Source organism: Oncorhynchus masou, chromosome 19 (genome assembly GCF_036934945.1).
Source record: "Oncorhynchus masou masou isolate Uvic2021 chromosome 19, UVic_Omas_1.1, whole genome shotgun sequence".
NCBI classification, from domain to species: domain Eukaryota; kingdom Metazoa; phylum Chordata; class Actinopteri; order Salmoniformes; family Salmonidae; genus Oncorhynchus; species Oncorhynchus masou.
Window position 1 is genome coordinate 8287230 of NC_088230.1, and position 16685 is coordinate 8303914.

Below are 16685 nucleotides of genomic sequence, written 5' to 3' on the forward strand. Positions count from 1 at the left end.
CACCCCACTCTCTACTCAGTCTTTCTACTCACTCTCTATGCTTGTTCTATTTTTTTCTCTCTCACTCTCACTCACACACACACACACACAAACTGTGTGAGAGAGAGAAACGGGTTAGGAGTGTCCCAAACAAGGAGCTGGAAGGTGCAGGGGAAGGGCTGAGTAAACAGAAGTTAGTACATCTTCAAGTCTGTTGTTTAGGTTTCACTAGGAGTGGAAACACAAATGGTTTCTTTGTGTGTATGTTGCTGGCCCTTGGTTAATAGCTCTAATGGCTAAAAGGAGCCACACTAAAGCCATTCGCTCTGTTAGTTTTCCGATTTAAATTTGCATTCCCATGCAAAAACTAGACACATAGCTAACAACCAAGTCTTCAATAAATCTCCCAAAGCGTAACTTTTCTTGAATTAATATATTGAAAACGTTTCTGTTGTGAAACTGCAAAATACAGAAAAATAATCTAATTAGTGTTCAATTCACACCGACATACTGTAGCTGTACATTATACATTACAAGTTGAAGTTGAATAAATACAAAGCACATGCCAAGGTACCATGTATCTGGCATGATGCCAAACCAAATAGCTAATTGTTACTCATATGTTTTACGATTCATTTACATGACGCAAAAACAAAGTAATACAGCTGACGGCATACATGAAGGCAAGGCAATTTGTGTGAGTAAATGCAACCAACTAACATTGATACGTAAGCAATTCTATCAATAAGATTATCATCACTAGCAATATGCTTGAATTGAACTTACAAATATTTTCTGAGGCTGAACCGTGACAATAAATAACTGCACTGAAGGACCTGCAACGTAGCATTGTTTTTGTAACAACTAGGACTGGGAATTGCTGTCACGAGTCCGACCGAGGGTGGTTTCCCTTCCCAGTTGGGTGGCGCTTGTCTTTCCTCCCCCTCCTTGTATGTTTATTGGTAGCACCTGTTGGTGAATGATTAGTTTGTCTTTATTAGACAGCTGGCCCCGCCTGGTTGTTGTGCGGGATTAATGATTGTAACCTCTAATGTAGAGGAACGTGTTTGTTCCTGGTCGTGAAATTTCAGTTGTACTTTTCTCATTCCCCGTGTTTGGGGCCGTTATTATTGTGAGCACCCTGTGGTGCGTTGGTGCATTAAAAGAGCACAGCCTTGCACTCTCTGTCTCCTGCGTCTGACTCCACACCCACGACACCCGGAGCATTACAATTGCCAGGGACCTCACGATACAATATTATCATAATACTTAGGTGCCGATACGATATGTATTGCGAATCTTTCTCACGATTCTCGCAATTCTATATGTATTGGGATTTGTTTTGCGATTTGATGTTCCAAACATATTGCTCACTGCTGTCTGCTGCAGAGAGATGAGAAAATTTGTTTGGATCAATCATGGACATAAAAGTGCTGAAAACATGTTGAAGTTTTTACGCAGATTCACACGACTAGAGCTAGCATATCTGAGTGAGTAGTCATTATGAGGTATTGCGTGTGTGTATCACTGCTCCTCTGTCCATGGGGTGGCATGAGGTGGCTGCAGTTTTGGTTTGTGGCCATTTTCTCTCTTTTTTTGTTATAAAGTGAGTCAGACTGAGGACTGTCATCTAGACCCTACACACACACACACACACACACACACACACACACACACACACACACACACACACACACACACACACACACACACACACACACACACACACACACACACACACACACACACACACACACACACATACACACAGCGAGTTCCAATCTCATGGGAGTAAGTACCGTGGAATGGAACACGGTTTAGTGCTGCTTCATTTAGGACCGCTCACATTCATCATTCATGCTTTCCTTTGGCCTGGCAGTCCAGACATAGACATCCACATTCTACTCTCAGGCTCATGAGACTCTCTTAAGCATATCATAGCCTTATATAGAGTGTCCATAGAGTCTGCATACTGTAAGAGTGTCTATGGCCTCTTAGTCAAGGTGAGAGATCAGAAATGCGGTGGCCTCATTCTTTGAGTGTGTTCAAAGTTTCACACTTCATGTTTCTCAGCATGTGCCTTGAACCTCTTCTCATCCCACATGATCACACGTGTTTTGATGTTAGATGGTCTAACTGCCTGACTGGACAGAGACATGAATGCATAAAGACACAGGAAGCTTTATATCAGGGATTTGATATGTTGCTAAAACATCAAATGGTGCTGGGTTAGCTAGAAAAAACAAAGATTGTTGTCACCGTCTACTGTACCTGGGATGTAGAATTTCTCTCTCTCTCTCTCTCTCTTTCTCTCTCTCTCTCTCTCTCTCTCTTTTTTTCAGTATCTCTCTCTCTCACACACACCCCCCCTCTCTCTCCAACCCCTCCTTCTCCCCTCACTGAAAGTGGTCTTTCTTCTGAGGGGAGATTCCTGTACAGTGCCAGTAGCAGTTCAGAGAGACCCTTTGTGTGGTTTAACCTCAATGGACGTGTGTGTGTGTGTGTGTGTGTGTGTGTGTGTGTGTGTGTGTGTGTGTGTGTGTGTGTGTGTGTGTGTGTGTGTGTGTGTGTGTGTGTGTGTGTGTGTGTGTGTGTGTGTGTGTGTGTGTGTGTATGTGTGCGCTCGGGTTCACAGACACATGGTTATGTCGGCACCAGTCTGTCGCCTAAGACACACACACACAGCCCCCTCTCTTCTCTTCTAGAGTAATAGGGCTTTCATTCATTGCCCGAGAGAGGGAATATTCTCACCATTACACTGTTAATCTGGTCATTAAACCCCCTCTGTCTCTGGGTTTACTCTTACAATCTTGCTCTTTTTCACTCACTCTCTCTCTGTTTTTGTCTCTCTCTCTGTCTCCCTCTTTCTTTCTCTCTCTGTAAATTACTCGTTGTGATCATCATGGCTTGGCAGAGTGCTTCTTTTTATGCATGTTCAAAGCCTTCTTAACTGACCAATTCACACCGACATACATAGTGAAGGACATAGGCGTCAGTTTCAGAGAGGCTGGACGCCACACTCTTATGCCTGTGGTCTGTTTTTCAGCTGGAATCCTGAACAGATCACCACTGTATGGGACATGAACAGGGTGTGGGTGTTCTGCTTTGGCCGGTAGAGTTGAGGACATGGCTCCACGGTCACTAGCTTTTTTTGCTGAGAGAAAGAGAGAGGGAAAGAAAGAAGGAGGGAGGTTTACAGTAGCCAGTTAGGCTGTGGCCTGGCAAGCTTGCCACTTGGAATCCAGATAGGGGCACTGTGGGATTTTTTTTTTTACTTTGGGGGATAGTTGAGGCCTTCAAGCATTTTTCTGTTCTGTGAGTATTGACATTCATTGCTATGTACTTGATGAGAGGACAATAAAGGTATTTCTCTCTTTCTCTCTTCCTCCCTTCAGATGATTACACGGATGCCCTCCCTCTTCTGCCGGACATTCCAGACGCCGACTCGTTCTTAAGCTCCGTGGGTATTCCAGGTCGCTCCCGCCACTCTGACATCCGCCACGCCCCCCTACGCTACTGCTCTGCCCACAGCATGGACTCCTCCCCCGACAGCGGCGAGCGTCCAATCAGCTACGGCTCAACCTCTTCCTCCGCCTCCTCCCGGGACAGCCACTGCTCACTGGGCAGCCGCTCCACCTTAAGCCCATCCTCTCATTGTGATCCCGCTTTGGACCGTGACCTGGACTCCGGGGCGATCCGGTTGGAGCTGGTTCCAGCCAGGCAGCTGGGGTGTGGGGATGAGGAGGGGAGGAAGGATGGTGGGATAGAGACAGGGAGAGAGATGGTTAAACATGGGTCTGCACAGACCCCACAGTCAGACACAGAGGCTGGGGAGACGTCCACCCCGGGCCCCAGGGTGCAGTATGTGGACAGGGTGGTTCAGGAAATACTGGACACTGAAAGTACCTACGTACAGGACCTGCGCAGCATTGTACAGGTGAGGAACATGGTACCACACAACCACTGGAAAGATACACCAGCTATCTCAGTAGGATAGCACATACGGTATAAGACTAACTGGCATGGTACAGATAGCATAGTAAAGAACAATATTACAGAACATCATTACTATCATACTAGTCAGGACCTGTGTAAGAAAGAACACAAGTCAAGATGAGTGAGTGTGAAGTCCACAGACAATACCAATATCCCGGTACACAGGAGTAGTTAACTCGGGTTACTATTTCAGGGGGGGACATAAAAATGGGAGGATTTCAATTACTAGTTTGGAGTTGACAGTCAGAGACCTCTCCTAGTGTTTCTCCTGCAGGGATTTCCTGCCACACGTGACAAACACCTTGTTGCCGGCCTGGCGTCCCTCTTTCTCTCTCTCTGTAGCTCTTAACAGGGTCACTTGTGTGCACTGGTGGGGTTAGGCAGGGTAACCCGACACTCTGCCTGACACTCAGCTATTTTACACAAACACACACACAACACACACACACACATGCACACACACACACACACACACACACACACACACACACACACACACACACACACACACACACACACACACACACACACACACACACACACACACACACACACACACACACACACACACACACACAGCTGACAAAGACTAGGTTTGAACTGCAAATACACATTCATACGGATGTACACCCGCCCGGTGCCTTTAAATGTGTTTCTGTCTCTGTGTTAAAAGAAATGTATGGTTGGAGTAAAGAGGAGGGGAGTGCGTGCGTGTATTAAATTAAATGTCTCAGGAAGGGCTCTGATACACAATATAATTTAGTGCGTGACCATCCCTGTTCATGTGTATGTGAAAGTAGGGCAAACATTGGCAGTGCATTGGAGAGAACGGGGGTGTAGGAAGAGGGATTTAGAGCTGTGATAACAATGTCTAAGGTAGGTTAGCTAAACACTGAGCAGAGCTGAGGAGCACCACTTTCAAGACGTATACTCCCCTTATTAAGACCTGTATTCCTTAATGAACTTCTCAACATGATCTATGAGGCAGTACACCCACTCTTCCACTACACTTTTAGACAGGAACATAATTTTTCACCCCTTAATTTCAATATTTGTCAACCCTCCCAACGCTTACTGCTATTAACCCTTTGACGAGTACAATCACACATTTGTGATCTTTGTTGAGTGGTCCGCAGCGTACCATCACAAATAGGTAATTGGAAAAGTAGCAACAGAACGTATGATGCAACAAATGCGTCTAAACGACATTCTTGTCTGAAAAGTACCTAAACAAAGTTTTGTACTGATGGGAAATAAAGATCTTCACAACTTTATTCCTCAATTTCATGCTTTATTGTAAAAGATAAATGCGAACTTCATCATCGAAGCATTACACGGAACACATCCACAGCCAAACTCATTCCATAAGCCAGTCTAAATAACAGGTTGTGCAATCAAAGAAACAGTAGCTAAATTCTTTGATGGCAGCCATGTTTGTTTATGTTTGACAAGTGAAAACTCCCTAATCCCAGAATGCCGTTCACTATAAGACGCAAATTAACTTCTTTGGGGTAGGGGGCAGTATTGGGTAGCTTGGATGAAAAATGTGCCCAAATTAAGCTGTCTGCTACTCAGCCGTAAAAGCTAGAAAATAAATATAATTAGTACATTGGGATAGAAAACACTGAAGTTTCTAAAACTGTTTGAATGATGTCTGTGAGTATAACAGAACTCATATGGCAGGGAAAAACCTGAGAAAAAATCCAACCAGGAAGTGGGAATTCTTAGGTTTGTAGTTTTTCAACTCAGCCCCCATTGAATATACAGGGTGATATTAGTTATGTTTCACTTCCCAAGGCTTCCACTAGATGTTAACAATATTTAGAACCTGTTTTGAGGATTCCACTCTAAAGGAGGGGCTCATAAGGGCTCTTTGAGTGAGTACTCTGGCAGAGTGCCACAGCCTCGGTCTGGCGCGCTCACGTGAAAGGTAGCTACGTTCTACTTCATTTGTACAGACAAAGGAATTGTCCGGTTAGAACATTAATGAAGTTTTACCTGATGGGGCTATGGGAAATACTGCCCCCTTTGGATGAATTGTGTGCCCAAAGTAAACTAAAAAAAAAACTGTCAAAAATTGCTAATATATGCATATAATAATAATTATTGATTAGAAAACACTCTAAAGCTTCTAAAACCGTTCGAATTATGTCTGTATGTAAAGCAGAACTCACAGGGCAGCCATTCTCCCAAACTCTCTCTCTCCTAAGAAAGTTGCTTCAACTTTGACGTCATCGCCCCCACCCTTGCCAACCAGCTACGGATCTGGGAACAGTTTCTATTTCTTCAGCGCGCTCCCGTCTTTCAATGAGACGTGCAACGGAGAAAATAGCACGAACTTTGACTGCTTGGTGGGCAAAATACTGAGGTGTCACGAGTTTTCAGGAGCGCGCTCTGTAAAAACGGACTTTTTTTTCCAATCTGGTTGAAGAGAGTTCGTTACGTTTGATTTAATTGCCAATTGTTTTGTACGTTAAAAACATCCTAAAGCTTGATTCTGCACTTAGTTTGACCAGTTTAGTCGACATATAATATGTAAATTTGAAGTTTTGATGCGCAATTTTCGTGATCAGAAGTCCTTTTTGGGGTAATTCACCTGAAGATGTTAGCTTTTGCTAATACAAAGACACACCAACAGCAACCAAACGTTATATTAGGTAAGTATAACTCCTTCCACGGCATTCTTGTCGAAGACCATCAAAGGTAAGGGAATATTTATGTTATAAAATTGTATTTTTGTCGAATCCAACATAGTAGAGAAATAATGCTAATGGATGAGCGCCGTCTCAGATTATTGAATAGTGAACGAATTTTGTAACGTTAAAAATAAATGTAACACAGCGTTTGCATTAAGAAGAAGTGTATCTTTCTAAATATATGTAGAACATGTATATTTAGTCAAAGTTTATGATGTTTATTGCTGTTATCTGGCGTTAGCTGCTGGAGATATTTATAATTTCTCCGGTCATTTCTGCTGCATTTTTGAACATGGCTCAATGTAAATGGAGATTTATAGATATAAATTGCATATTATTGAAAGAAACATAACTGTACTGTGTAACATGTGCTATTACTGTCATCTGATGAAGATCTTCAAAAGGTTAGTGAATTATTTTTCTTTTAATCCTGCGTTTGTGATTGTGCTATTTTGCATAGCCATGTGGCTACATATTGTATGTTTCCCTAGTGGTGGTTTAACATAAATATGTGCTATGTTTTTGCTGTAAAACATTTTAAAATTCTGACATGCTGCGTAGATGAACAAGGTGTTTATCTTTCATTTAAGCTATTGGACTTGTTAATGTGTGGAGGTTAAATATTTTTAAGAATATTTTTGCTTTCCCTGCGCCACCGTTTGGGCTGAAGTGGGGGGGGGGGGTTCTAGTTGGGAACCCGTAGCCCCTTGTGGTTTAAAAACATCTTAAAGATTGATTCCATACTTAGGTTGGCATTTTTCTACGTGCTGTATAACAGAACTTTTGAACTTTTCGTCCGAAGTTCGGCGTGACCTGAACGCGCTTTTGGATTTGTTTACCAAACGCCCTAACAAAATATATTTGGACATAACTGATGGACATTATCGAACAAATCAAACATTTATGGTGGAACTGGGATTCCTGGGAGTCCATTCTGATGAAGATCATCAAAGGTAAGTGAATATTAAAAATGCTATTTCTGAGTAATGTTGACTATATGGTGAATATCTTTTTGGCTGCTTTGTTGTTTAAAGGCTGTACTCAGATTATTGCATGGTTTGCTTTCTCCGTAAAGTTTTTTTGAAATCTGACACAGCGGTTGCATTAAGGAGAAGTTTATCTTTAAGTTCCATGTATAATAGTCATATCTTTATCAATATTTATTATGAGTATTTCTGTAAATTGATGTGGCTCTCTGCAATATCACCGCATGTTTTAGAACTACTGAACGTAACGCGCCAATGTAAACTCAGATTTTTTTTATATAAATATGAACTTTATCAAACAAAACATACATGTATTGTGTAACATGAAGTCCTATGAGTGTCATCTGATGAAGATCATCAAAGGTTAGTAATTCATTTTATCTCTATTTCTGCTTTTTGTGACTACTCTCTTTGGCTGGTGGTGGCTTGGTGGTGAGCTAACAATCGTTTGTGGTGCTTTCACTGTAAATCTTTTTTGAAATCATATTGCAAATGTACAAAACACCACGAATCACGACGTGGCCTTATCTCCTAAACGGAAAATATTTTGAAGCCGAAACTTGGTGAGCATAGGTTTGGCATAATGGGCAGTTGTCCCCGAACAAGATGGCGTCTAGGCCTCAATGGTTTTTGAGTTATGGCCATTTTTCTGGGATTAAAGGTCCAAAATGAAAACAGAGCAATAATTTTTTGGGTTCACGTCAAAGTCAAGGAGCCCCCGGTGTCAATAAAAAAAGAACCAGCCATTTATCTATCGTCATTGAAGAGAAATCGTACAATGTCAAATTGGTGATGCTGAAAAATAGTTTTTTTTTTAAACAGTTACAGATCCAGTTGCAGCGTGTTCATACAAATCTTTTTAAAGTGTGCTTTGGAGCTCTGCGAGATTTCAGTGATTTTCTGTGATTTTCTGAAATAACACACACTCACTAAACCCTCCGTAAATAAGTCAGTTCTTAACATAAAGACTTAAAACTCAAAATTCTATAATTGCCAACCCCAATGAGGATATGTGTTCACTTTCAGCTTCCTGTGTAAACCGGAAGTGCCTTAACATGGTGTCATATGTGCTGTTTCGAAGGCTTAAAAAGGTCAGATCTTTTCAAAACTTCATATGTGTGATTAGGCAACCCCCATGAACTGAAAGTCAGTCATTTCTCCCAACAGATGTCAAATAAAAGCTCTCTCACGCACACACACACAGCAAGGATGGAGTGACAAAGTGCGGTGCTTAAAGACACACAGAGCCTGCAATGGCATTTCCATATTCTCTAGGCCGTGCCGAGTTCAACGAGATGCCCCGCTTTACTGTAGCTCGCTCTGAGTGCAGTGACTGTGAAAAAAGTAGGCCCAAAATGAAGCCTGGCCCTCAACGTCATTTGCTTTTGGGTGACAGTGAGAGAACCCTGAGGGTGAGAAGCACAATTCGACCTCAGGTACATTCCTGAGTTCCTCCCGATCTGTGCAAGCCCAACCTTGACCGTGTAGCATTAACCCTTAACAATAAAACAGGGTTTTTTGATCTCACAGATTAAAAAGCTTCCTGTGCTTACCAGAAGTACCTTCAATTGGGTCACAGTGTCTGTTTCGAAGGGTTAAAAAAGTCACATCTTTCCAAAACCTCATATGTGTGACTAGGTAACCCTCCTTAACTGTAAATCAGTCATTTCTCCCACCAGATGTCAAAGAAAAGCTCTCTCACACACACACACACACACACACACACAGCAAGGGTGGAGTGACAAAGTGCGGTGCTTAAAGAAACAGAGAGCAGGCAATGGCATTACCATAATCCCTAGGCCGTGCCGAGTTCAACAAGATATCCCGCTTGAACGTAGCCCGCTCGATCTAAGCGCAGCGACCATGAGAAAAGTAGGCCCAAAATGAAGCCTGCCCCTCAACGTCATTTGCTTTTGGGTGACAGTGAGAGAACCGTTACGGTGAGAAGCACAATTCGTACGTTCCTGAGGTCCTCCCAATCTGTGCAAGCCTAACCTTGACCGCCTGGCATTAACCCTTAACAGTTAAAAGAAGGTGTTTACATCAAACAGTTTGCATTGACTTCTCTCCCCATAGGAATACATTGCCTGCACCCCTAAATTCAACCTGAAACCCATGTGGGTTATGAATGCCGTATGAACCTGTCTTCGATGACAATCCATCAGGCCACTATGAGATCTACCTGTGTCGATTCTAAGCTTCCAGGAGCAACTGGAAGTGGTTAAAATCACCCTAAAAGTGTATATCCATACCCAACCTGCAGTTTGATAGAAATAGTGCATTCAACCCTGTGTAAATCAGTCAGTTCTTAACATAAAGACTTAAAACTCAGGATTCTGTAAAAGCATACCCCATTGCGGATATGTGTTTACTTATAGCTTCCTGTGCCAACCGGAAGTGCCATAATTGGTGTCACAGGGGCTGTTTCGAAGGGTTAAAAAGGTCAGATCTTTCCGAAACTTCATATGTGTTTAGGCAACCCTCATGAACTGTAAATCAGTCATGTCTCCCATAAAATTTCAAAGAAAAACTAAATCACACACACAAACAGCTTGGAGGGACACATTGGGGTGCGTAAAGACATACACTGCCTGCATTAGTTAACCTTGTTCGAACTATTAAAGAACCGTCAGATCTAGAGTTCTGAAACTTTAGAAACCTGTTCTAGACCTCAGGTTGATAGTGTGTGGTGAGTTACGTGGCTCTAGAAGGTTCTCGGACCGAGAAACAGCCTCGTACATTTGCATTTCGTGATACAATTCATTTTTGTATCACGAAAATGTCGACGTTTAGAAATGTCCCAGAGTCGCAAGACTAGGTGCATTATGACCGCCTCGGCCCATATAGACGGACCCCAACGTTTCTGTCCGATAGCTCATTCAAGGACGCCGTAGCAAGTCATGGAAAAAGTGAATTTTCAGCACCAATTGGGGTCTTGCTCGGGCACCAAATGACCTATCAAGCCGAAACCTGGGATTTGGGGTCGCCTCAGCTAGGCCTACACATAACATCAGAACTGGATCCGCAGCTAGAACGTAACTATGTGTTTTACGTTTTTATTATGTTTGAACAGAAGGCGAACAGCCAGCCTTGAAGTATGTGATAGTTGGCTTCTAAACGAGTTGGAAAAAGTGGTTTTTCATTTGCAATATGTTTAAACAGTGAGGTACCATCACCAAAGTGACATTCTGAAATCAAGAGGAACCAGAATCACTGCCCAGCCATCCGAGTTCATCGGGCAAGTCAATTTTGCATTTCTGCAGGATTTTTGAACATGACAAATTCGTGATGGTAAATGCCATTGAAACATATTGCAAATGCACATGCATTTGCAATATGATTCAACAGTGAAAAAAACATCACCAAATGGACACGATGAAATCAACACAACGAGCGATGGAAAGGAACAACTATCGTTGCCCGGCCAGTCAATTTTGCATTTCTGCAGTGTTTTTGAGCATGCCAAATACGTGATGGTACATGGCAAATGGACATAACATCCTGATTTGGCATTTTCAAATCTTTCATATTGCATTTGGACATTTCTTATGGCATTTGGCCAGAAAAAAGTGACTTTTGACCTTCTGTGAAATCATATTGGAAATGGACAAAACATATGCCTTGTGCACAAGTAAAACATTTTTTTTAAATGACAATAAAATATGGCTAAAGTATGTTGATACAGTTCTTATACATGTGTAATTGACACAAAATTCGAAATAACTTCGAAAAATGGTCCAGAAAGCACTTTTTTAAGGGTGTGTGAAATTTTTTCAAAATGACTTTTGACTTCCTATGAAATCATATTGCAAATGGACAAAACATCTTCCTTATGCACAAGTAAAAAAATAATGATAATACAATTGGACAAAAGTAAATTCATACAGTTCTTACACGTGTAATTGACAAAAGAATCGAAAGAATTTCGAAAAACGGTCCAGAAAGCACTTTTTTAAGGGGGTGATACGTTTTTGAAAAAAAAATCACTTTTCAAAATGTTACTTTTGGATGTTGACTTGTGTTACATTTGCAATATGAAAAACCATGGTGGAGCGGTGGACGAAACGACGCCGAATTGAGTGGTATTGAACACCTTGGATATGGTTTGTCCAGTGCCAATGACTTCCCATTCATTTTTGTCCATTTCAGGGGGGTGTTCCCTTGCATGAGAAATATTAACTTAGTTTGTCCACTTTTTAGCATATTACAAATATTTGATCAAATCAAATCAATCTTTATTTATACAGGACATTTCAGACATGGAATGCACGACAATGTGCTTCACAGGAAAAAACAAATACATTTACTACACACCAAACATAAGAGTATAAAAAACTGAAGAATAACAATGAAAACTGAACAACTAAAACACCCTTAGGAAAACCCAAGCTAAAAGGTGTATTTTAAATATGTCCACAGTTTCGGGCCCCCCTCTGATATTTTGGTCACATTCCTAATATGTGATTAAACATTTATTTCAGAATCTAAAATAACACCTAGGTTTTTTAGAAATCTTCTATGTACTTGTTATGGTCAATACAAGAACCGGAGCACCTGACTTGACAAGTCGTTTACAGTTTTTGACTAATCACAAAGCAAATAAAATGTTATTACCTCACATATCATCAACCCAAAAACAATCCTACTCCCTACGCTAACCGTACTGCGAAAGTTAAAACTTCTAATGGCTTAGATCCCGCTAACGGGATTGATATGACAACAGCCAGTGAAAGTACCAAATTCAAAACAGCAGAATTCTCATAATTAAAAGTATTTTACAGCATTTTAAAACTTGTTAATTAACTTGTTGTTAATCCAACCACAGCGTCCGATTTCAAAAAGGCTTTACGAAAGAAAGCACACCAACCGATTATGTTAGGTCTGGACCGAGTCACAGAAAAACACAGCCAAAGCCAAAGAGAGAGTCCCAAAAAGCAGAAATAGAGATACAATTAATCAATAACTGTCACGCCTTGGTCTTAGTATTTTGTGTTTTAGTTAATTAGTTGGTCAGGCCAGGGTGTGACATGGGTTTATTGTTTGTTGTATTTCTTAGTGGGGTTTTTTAGTTATTGGGATTGTGGCTGATTAGCGGTGTGTGTTGCATAGGTTTGGCTGCCTGAGGCGGTTCTCAATCAGAGTCAGGTGATTCTCGTTGTCTCTGATTGGGAACTGTATTTAGGTAGCCTGGGTTCACTTCGTATTTCGTGGGTGATTGTTCCTGTCTCTGTGTAGTGTTCACCAGATAGGCTGTAATAGGTTTCACGTTCCGTTTTTTTTTGGTATTTATAAGTTATTTTGTGTATCGTCATTTGTTCCATTAAAGAACATGAGTAACCAACACGCTGCATTTCGATCCGACTTTCTTTCGACAAACGAAGAACGCCGTTACAGAATCACCCACCACACACGGACCGAGCAGCGTGTTAACAGGCAGCTGGAGCAGCGAAGGGAGGACGTTATGGACAGCAGAGGATTGGAGTATACGACATGGGAAGAAATAGACAGGTGGGCGGCCGACCCAGAGAGAGTGCCGGAGCCCGCCTGGAATTCGCTGGAGCAGTGCGAAGAGGGCTATAGGATAATGGAGTCGAAAAGAGTGACACGGCGGCGCAGAGCGAAACCAGAAAATCAGCCCCAAAAATTTCTTGGGGGGGGGGGCTCAGAGGGAGAGTGGCTGAGTCAGGAGACAGACCTGAGCCAACTCTCCCTGTTAATCGTGAGGAGCCAAGGAGGAGACCAGAACCGGTGTTGGAGGTGAGCAAAGCAGAGACTGTGAAGGAGTTAATGGGGAAATTGGAGGAGAGAGTAATGAGGGAGTTGCTAGTTTGGTGCTTTAGGTATAAGATCCGTCCCACGGAGCGTGTCGGGGATTTAATGACACCTGGGTCAGCGCTCCATACTAGTCCTGAGGTGCGTGTTAGTCGGCTGGTGAAAAATGTGCCAGCCTCACGCACTAGGCCTCCTGTGTACCTACCTAGCCTTGCACGTCCTGTGCCAGTCCTGCTCTCAGGCTCTCCAGTATACCTTCACGGTCCAGTCCATCCTGTGCCACCTTCACACACCAGTCCTCCGATGGTAGCTCCCCGCACCAGGCTTCCTGTGCGTGTCCTCGATCCAGTACCACCAGTTCCAGTACCACGCACCAGGCCTTCAGTGCGCCTCGCCTGTTCAGCGCAGCCAGCGCTTTCTCCCTCTCCTGCGCTGTCGGAGTCTCCCGCCTGTTCAGCGTTTCTAGAGCCTTCCTCCTCTACAGCGCTGCCGGAGCCTCATGCCTGTTCGGAGCAGCCTGAGCTGCCAGTCTGCATGGAGCAGCTAGAGCTGCCAGTCTGCATGGAGCAGCTAGAGCTGCCAGTCTGCATGGAGCAGCCAGAGCTGCCAGTCTGCATGGAGCAGCTAGAGCTGCCAGTCTGCATGAAGCAGCCAGAGAAGCCAGTCTGCATGGAGCAGCCAGAGCTGCCAGTCTGCATGGAGCAGCTAGAGCTGCCAGTCTGCATGGGGCAGCCAGAGCTGTCAGTCTGCTTGGAGCAGCCAGAGTTGCCAGTCTGCATGTAGTTGCCAGTTTGCATGGAGTTGCCAGTCTGCATGGAGTTGCCAGTCTGCATGGAGTTGCCAGTCTGCAAGGAGCTGCCAGTCTGCATGGAGCAGCCAGAGCTGCCAGTCTGCATGGAGCAGCTAGAGCTGCCAGTCTGCATGGGGCAGCCAGAGCTGTCAGTCTGCTTGGAACAGCCAGAGTTGCCAGTCTGCATGGAGTTGCCAGTCTGCAAGGAGCTGCCAGTCTGCAAGGAGCTGCCAGTCTGCAAGGAGCTGCAAGTCGGCAAGGAGCTGACAAAGCTGTTAGTCTGCATGGAACAGTCAGAGCTGTCAGTCTGCAAGAAGCCGCCAGAGCTGTCAATCTGCATGGAGCAGCCAGAGCCGCCAGTCAGCATGGAGCAGCCAGAGCCGTCAGTCAGCATGAAGCAGACAGAGCCGTCAGTCTGCCAGACTCTTCCAGATCTGTCAGTCAGCCAGACTCTTCCAGATCTGCCAGTCAGCCAGACTCTTCCAGATCTGCCAGTCAGCCAGACTCTTCCAGATCTGCCAGTCAGCCAGACTCTTCCAGATCTGCCAGTCAACCAGACTCTTCCAGATCTTCTAGTCAACCAGACTCTTCCAGATCCACCAGTCAGCCAGGATCTGCCGGATTCAACTGCCTGGCTGGGCTTCTTCTCAGTACTGGGCTTCCTCTCAGTACTGGGCTTCCTCTCAGTACTGTGCTTCCTCTCAGTACTGGGCTGCCCCTCAGTCCCGAGCTGCCCCTCAGTCCCGAGCTGCCCCTCAGTCCCGAGCTGCCCCTCAGTCCCGAGCTGCCCCTCAGTCCCGAGCTTCCTCAGTCCCGAGCTGCCCCTCAGCCACGAGCTGCTCCTCAGTTCAGTGGGGTTATGGGTGAGGACTATTCGGCCATGGTTGGCGGCGAGGGTGGATCATCCCAGGACGCGAAGGGGAGGAACTATGACATTTATGGAGTGGGGTCCACGTCCCGAGCCGGAACCGCCACCATGGACAGACGCCCACCCGACCCTACCTATGGTTTTGAGGTGCGTTTGGCAGTCCGCACCTTAGGGGGGGGTTCTGTCACGCCTTGGTCTTAGTATTTTGTGTTTTAGTTAATTAGTTGGTCAGGCCAGGGTGTGACATGGGTTTATTGTTTGTTGTATTTCTTAGTGGGGTTTTTTAGTTATTGGGATGGTGGCTGATTAGGGGTGTGTGTTGCATAGGTTTGGCTGCCTGAGGCGGTTCTCAATCAGAGTCAGGTGATTCTCGTTGTCTCTGATTTGGAACCGTATTTAGGTAGCCTGGGTTTCATTTTGTATTTCGTGGGTGATTGTTCCTGTCTCTGTGTAGTGTTCACCAGATAGGCTGTAATAGGTTTCACGTACCGTTTTTTTTTTTTTTTGTATTTATAAGTTATTTTGTGTATCGTCATTTGTTCCATTAAAGAACATGAGTAACCAACACGCTGCATTTCGGTCCGACTTTCTTTCGACAAACGAAGAACGCCGTTACAATAACCTTTGATGATCAGATGACACTCATAGGACTTCATGTTAAAAAATACATGTATGTTTTGTTCGATAAAGTTCATATTTATATCCAAAAATCTGAGTTTACATATTGGCGCGTTATGTTCAATAGTTCCAAAACATCTGGTGATTTTGTAGAGAGCCACATCAATTTACAGAAATACTCATCATAAATGTTGATGAATATACAAGTGTTATGCACGTAACTTTAGATATAAACTTCCCCTTAACTTCTTGACGCACCCATCCCGTTAGTGGAATCATTTTCATCAACACCCGCTGAATTGCAGTGTGCCAAATTCAAATTAAATTACTAAACATATTTAATTTACATTAAATATAAAGTGCAATATATCAAAACACAGCTAAGTTGTGACCTGGCGTGTCAGATTTCAATACAGCTTTTTGGCAAAATCATAACAAGCGTTTATGTAAGAACATTTCTCTCAGACAAAATATTACAAACACCTAGCAGCCAAGTAGATTGGTCACAAAAGTCAGAAAAGCAATAGATTAAATCGCTTACCTTTGATGATCTTCAGATGTTTTCACTCACGAGACTCCCAGTTACACAATAAATATTCCTTTTGTTCCATAAAGATTATTTTTATATCCAAAATAACTCCAGTTGTTTGGCGCCTTACGTTCAGAAATCCACAGGCTCGAGTGGTCACGACATCCCAGACGAAAATTCCAAATAGTATCCGTAATGTCCACAGAAACCTTTTTTGTAATCAATCCTCAGGTTGTTTTTAAAATATATAATCGATAATATATCAACCGGGACTGTCACTTTTTCAATAGGAGAGGGAGAGACAATGGCTGCCCCACTCTGTTGCGCAAGCAAAACTCATGCGAACACCCAGCTATCCACTGACGCGATGTTATCTTTCTCGCTCATTTTTCAAAATAAAAGCCTGAAACTATGTCTAAAGACAGTTGACACCTTGAGGAAGCGATAGGAA

At 43.4% G+C, this 16685-nt stretch overlaps 1 protein-coding gene across 1 annotated transcript in view; it reads left to right on the top strand.

Annotated features, from left to right (window-relative positions):
- LOC135505755 (pleckstrin homology domain-containing family G member 1-like) overlaps nt 1-16685 on the top strand; it is a 168449-nt gene that overhangs the window by 69642 nt on the left and 82122 nt on the right. The window contains exon 2 of the mRNA XM_064924855.1: nt 3375-3916. Within this exon, the coding sequence (XP_064780927.1) occupies nt 3375-3916 (542 nt within the window). The remainder of the gene's footprint in view (nt 1-3374; nt 3917-16685) is intronic.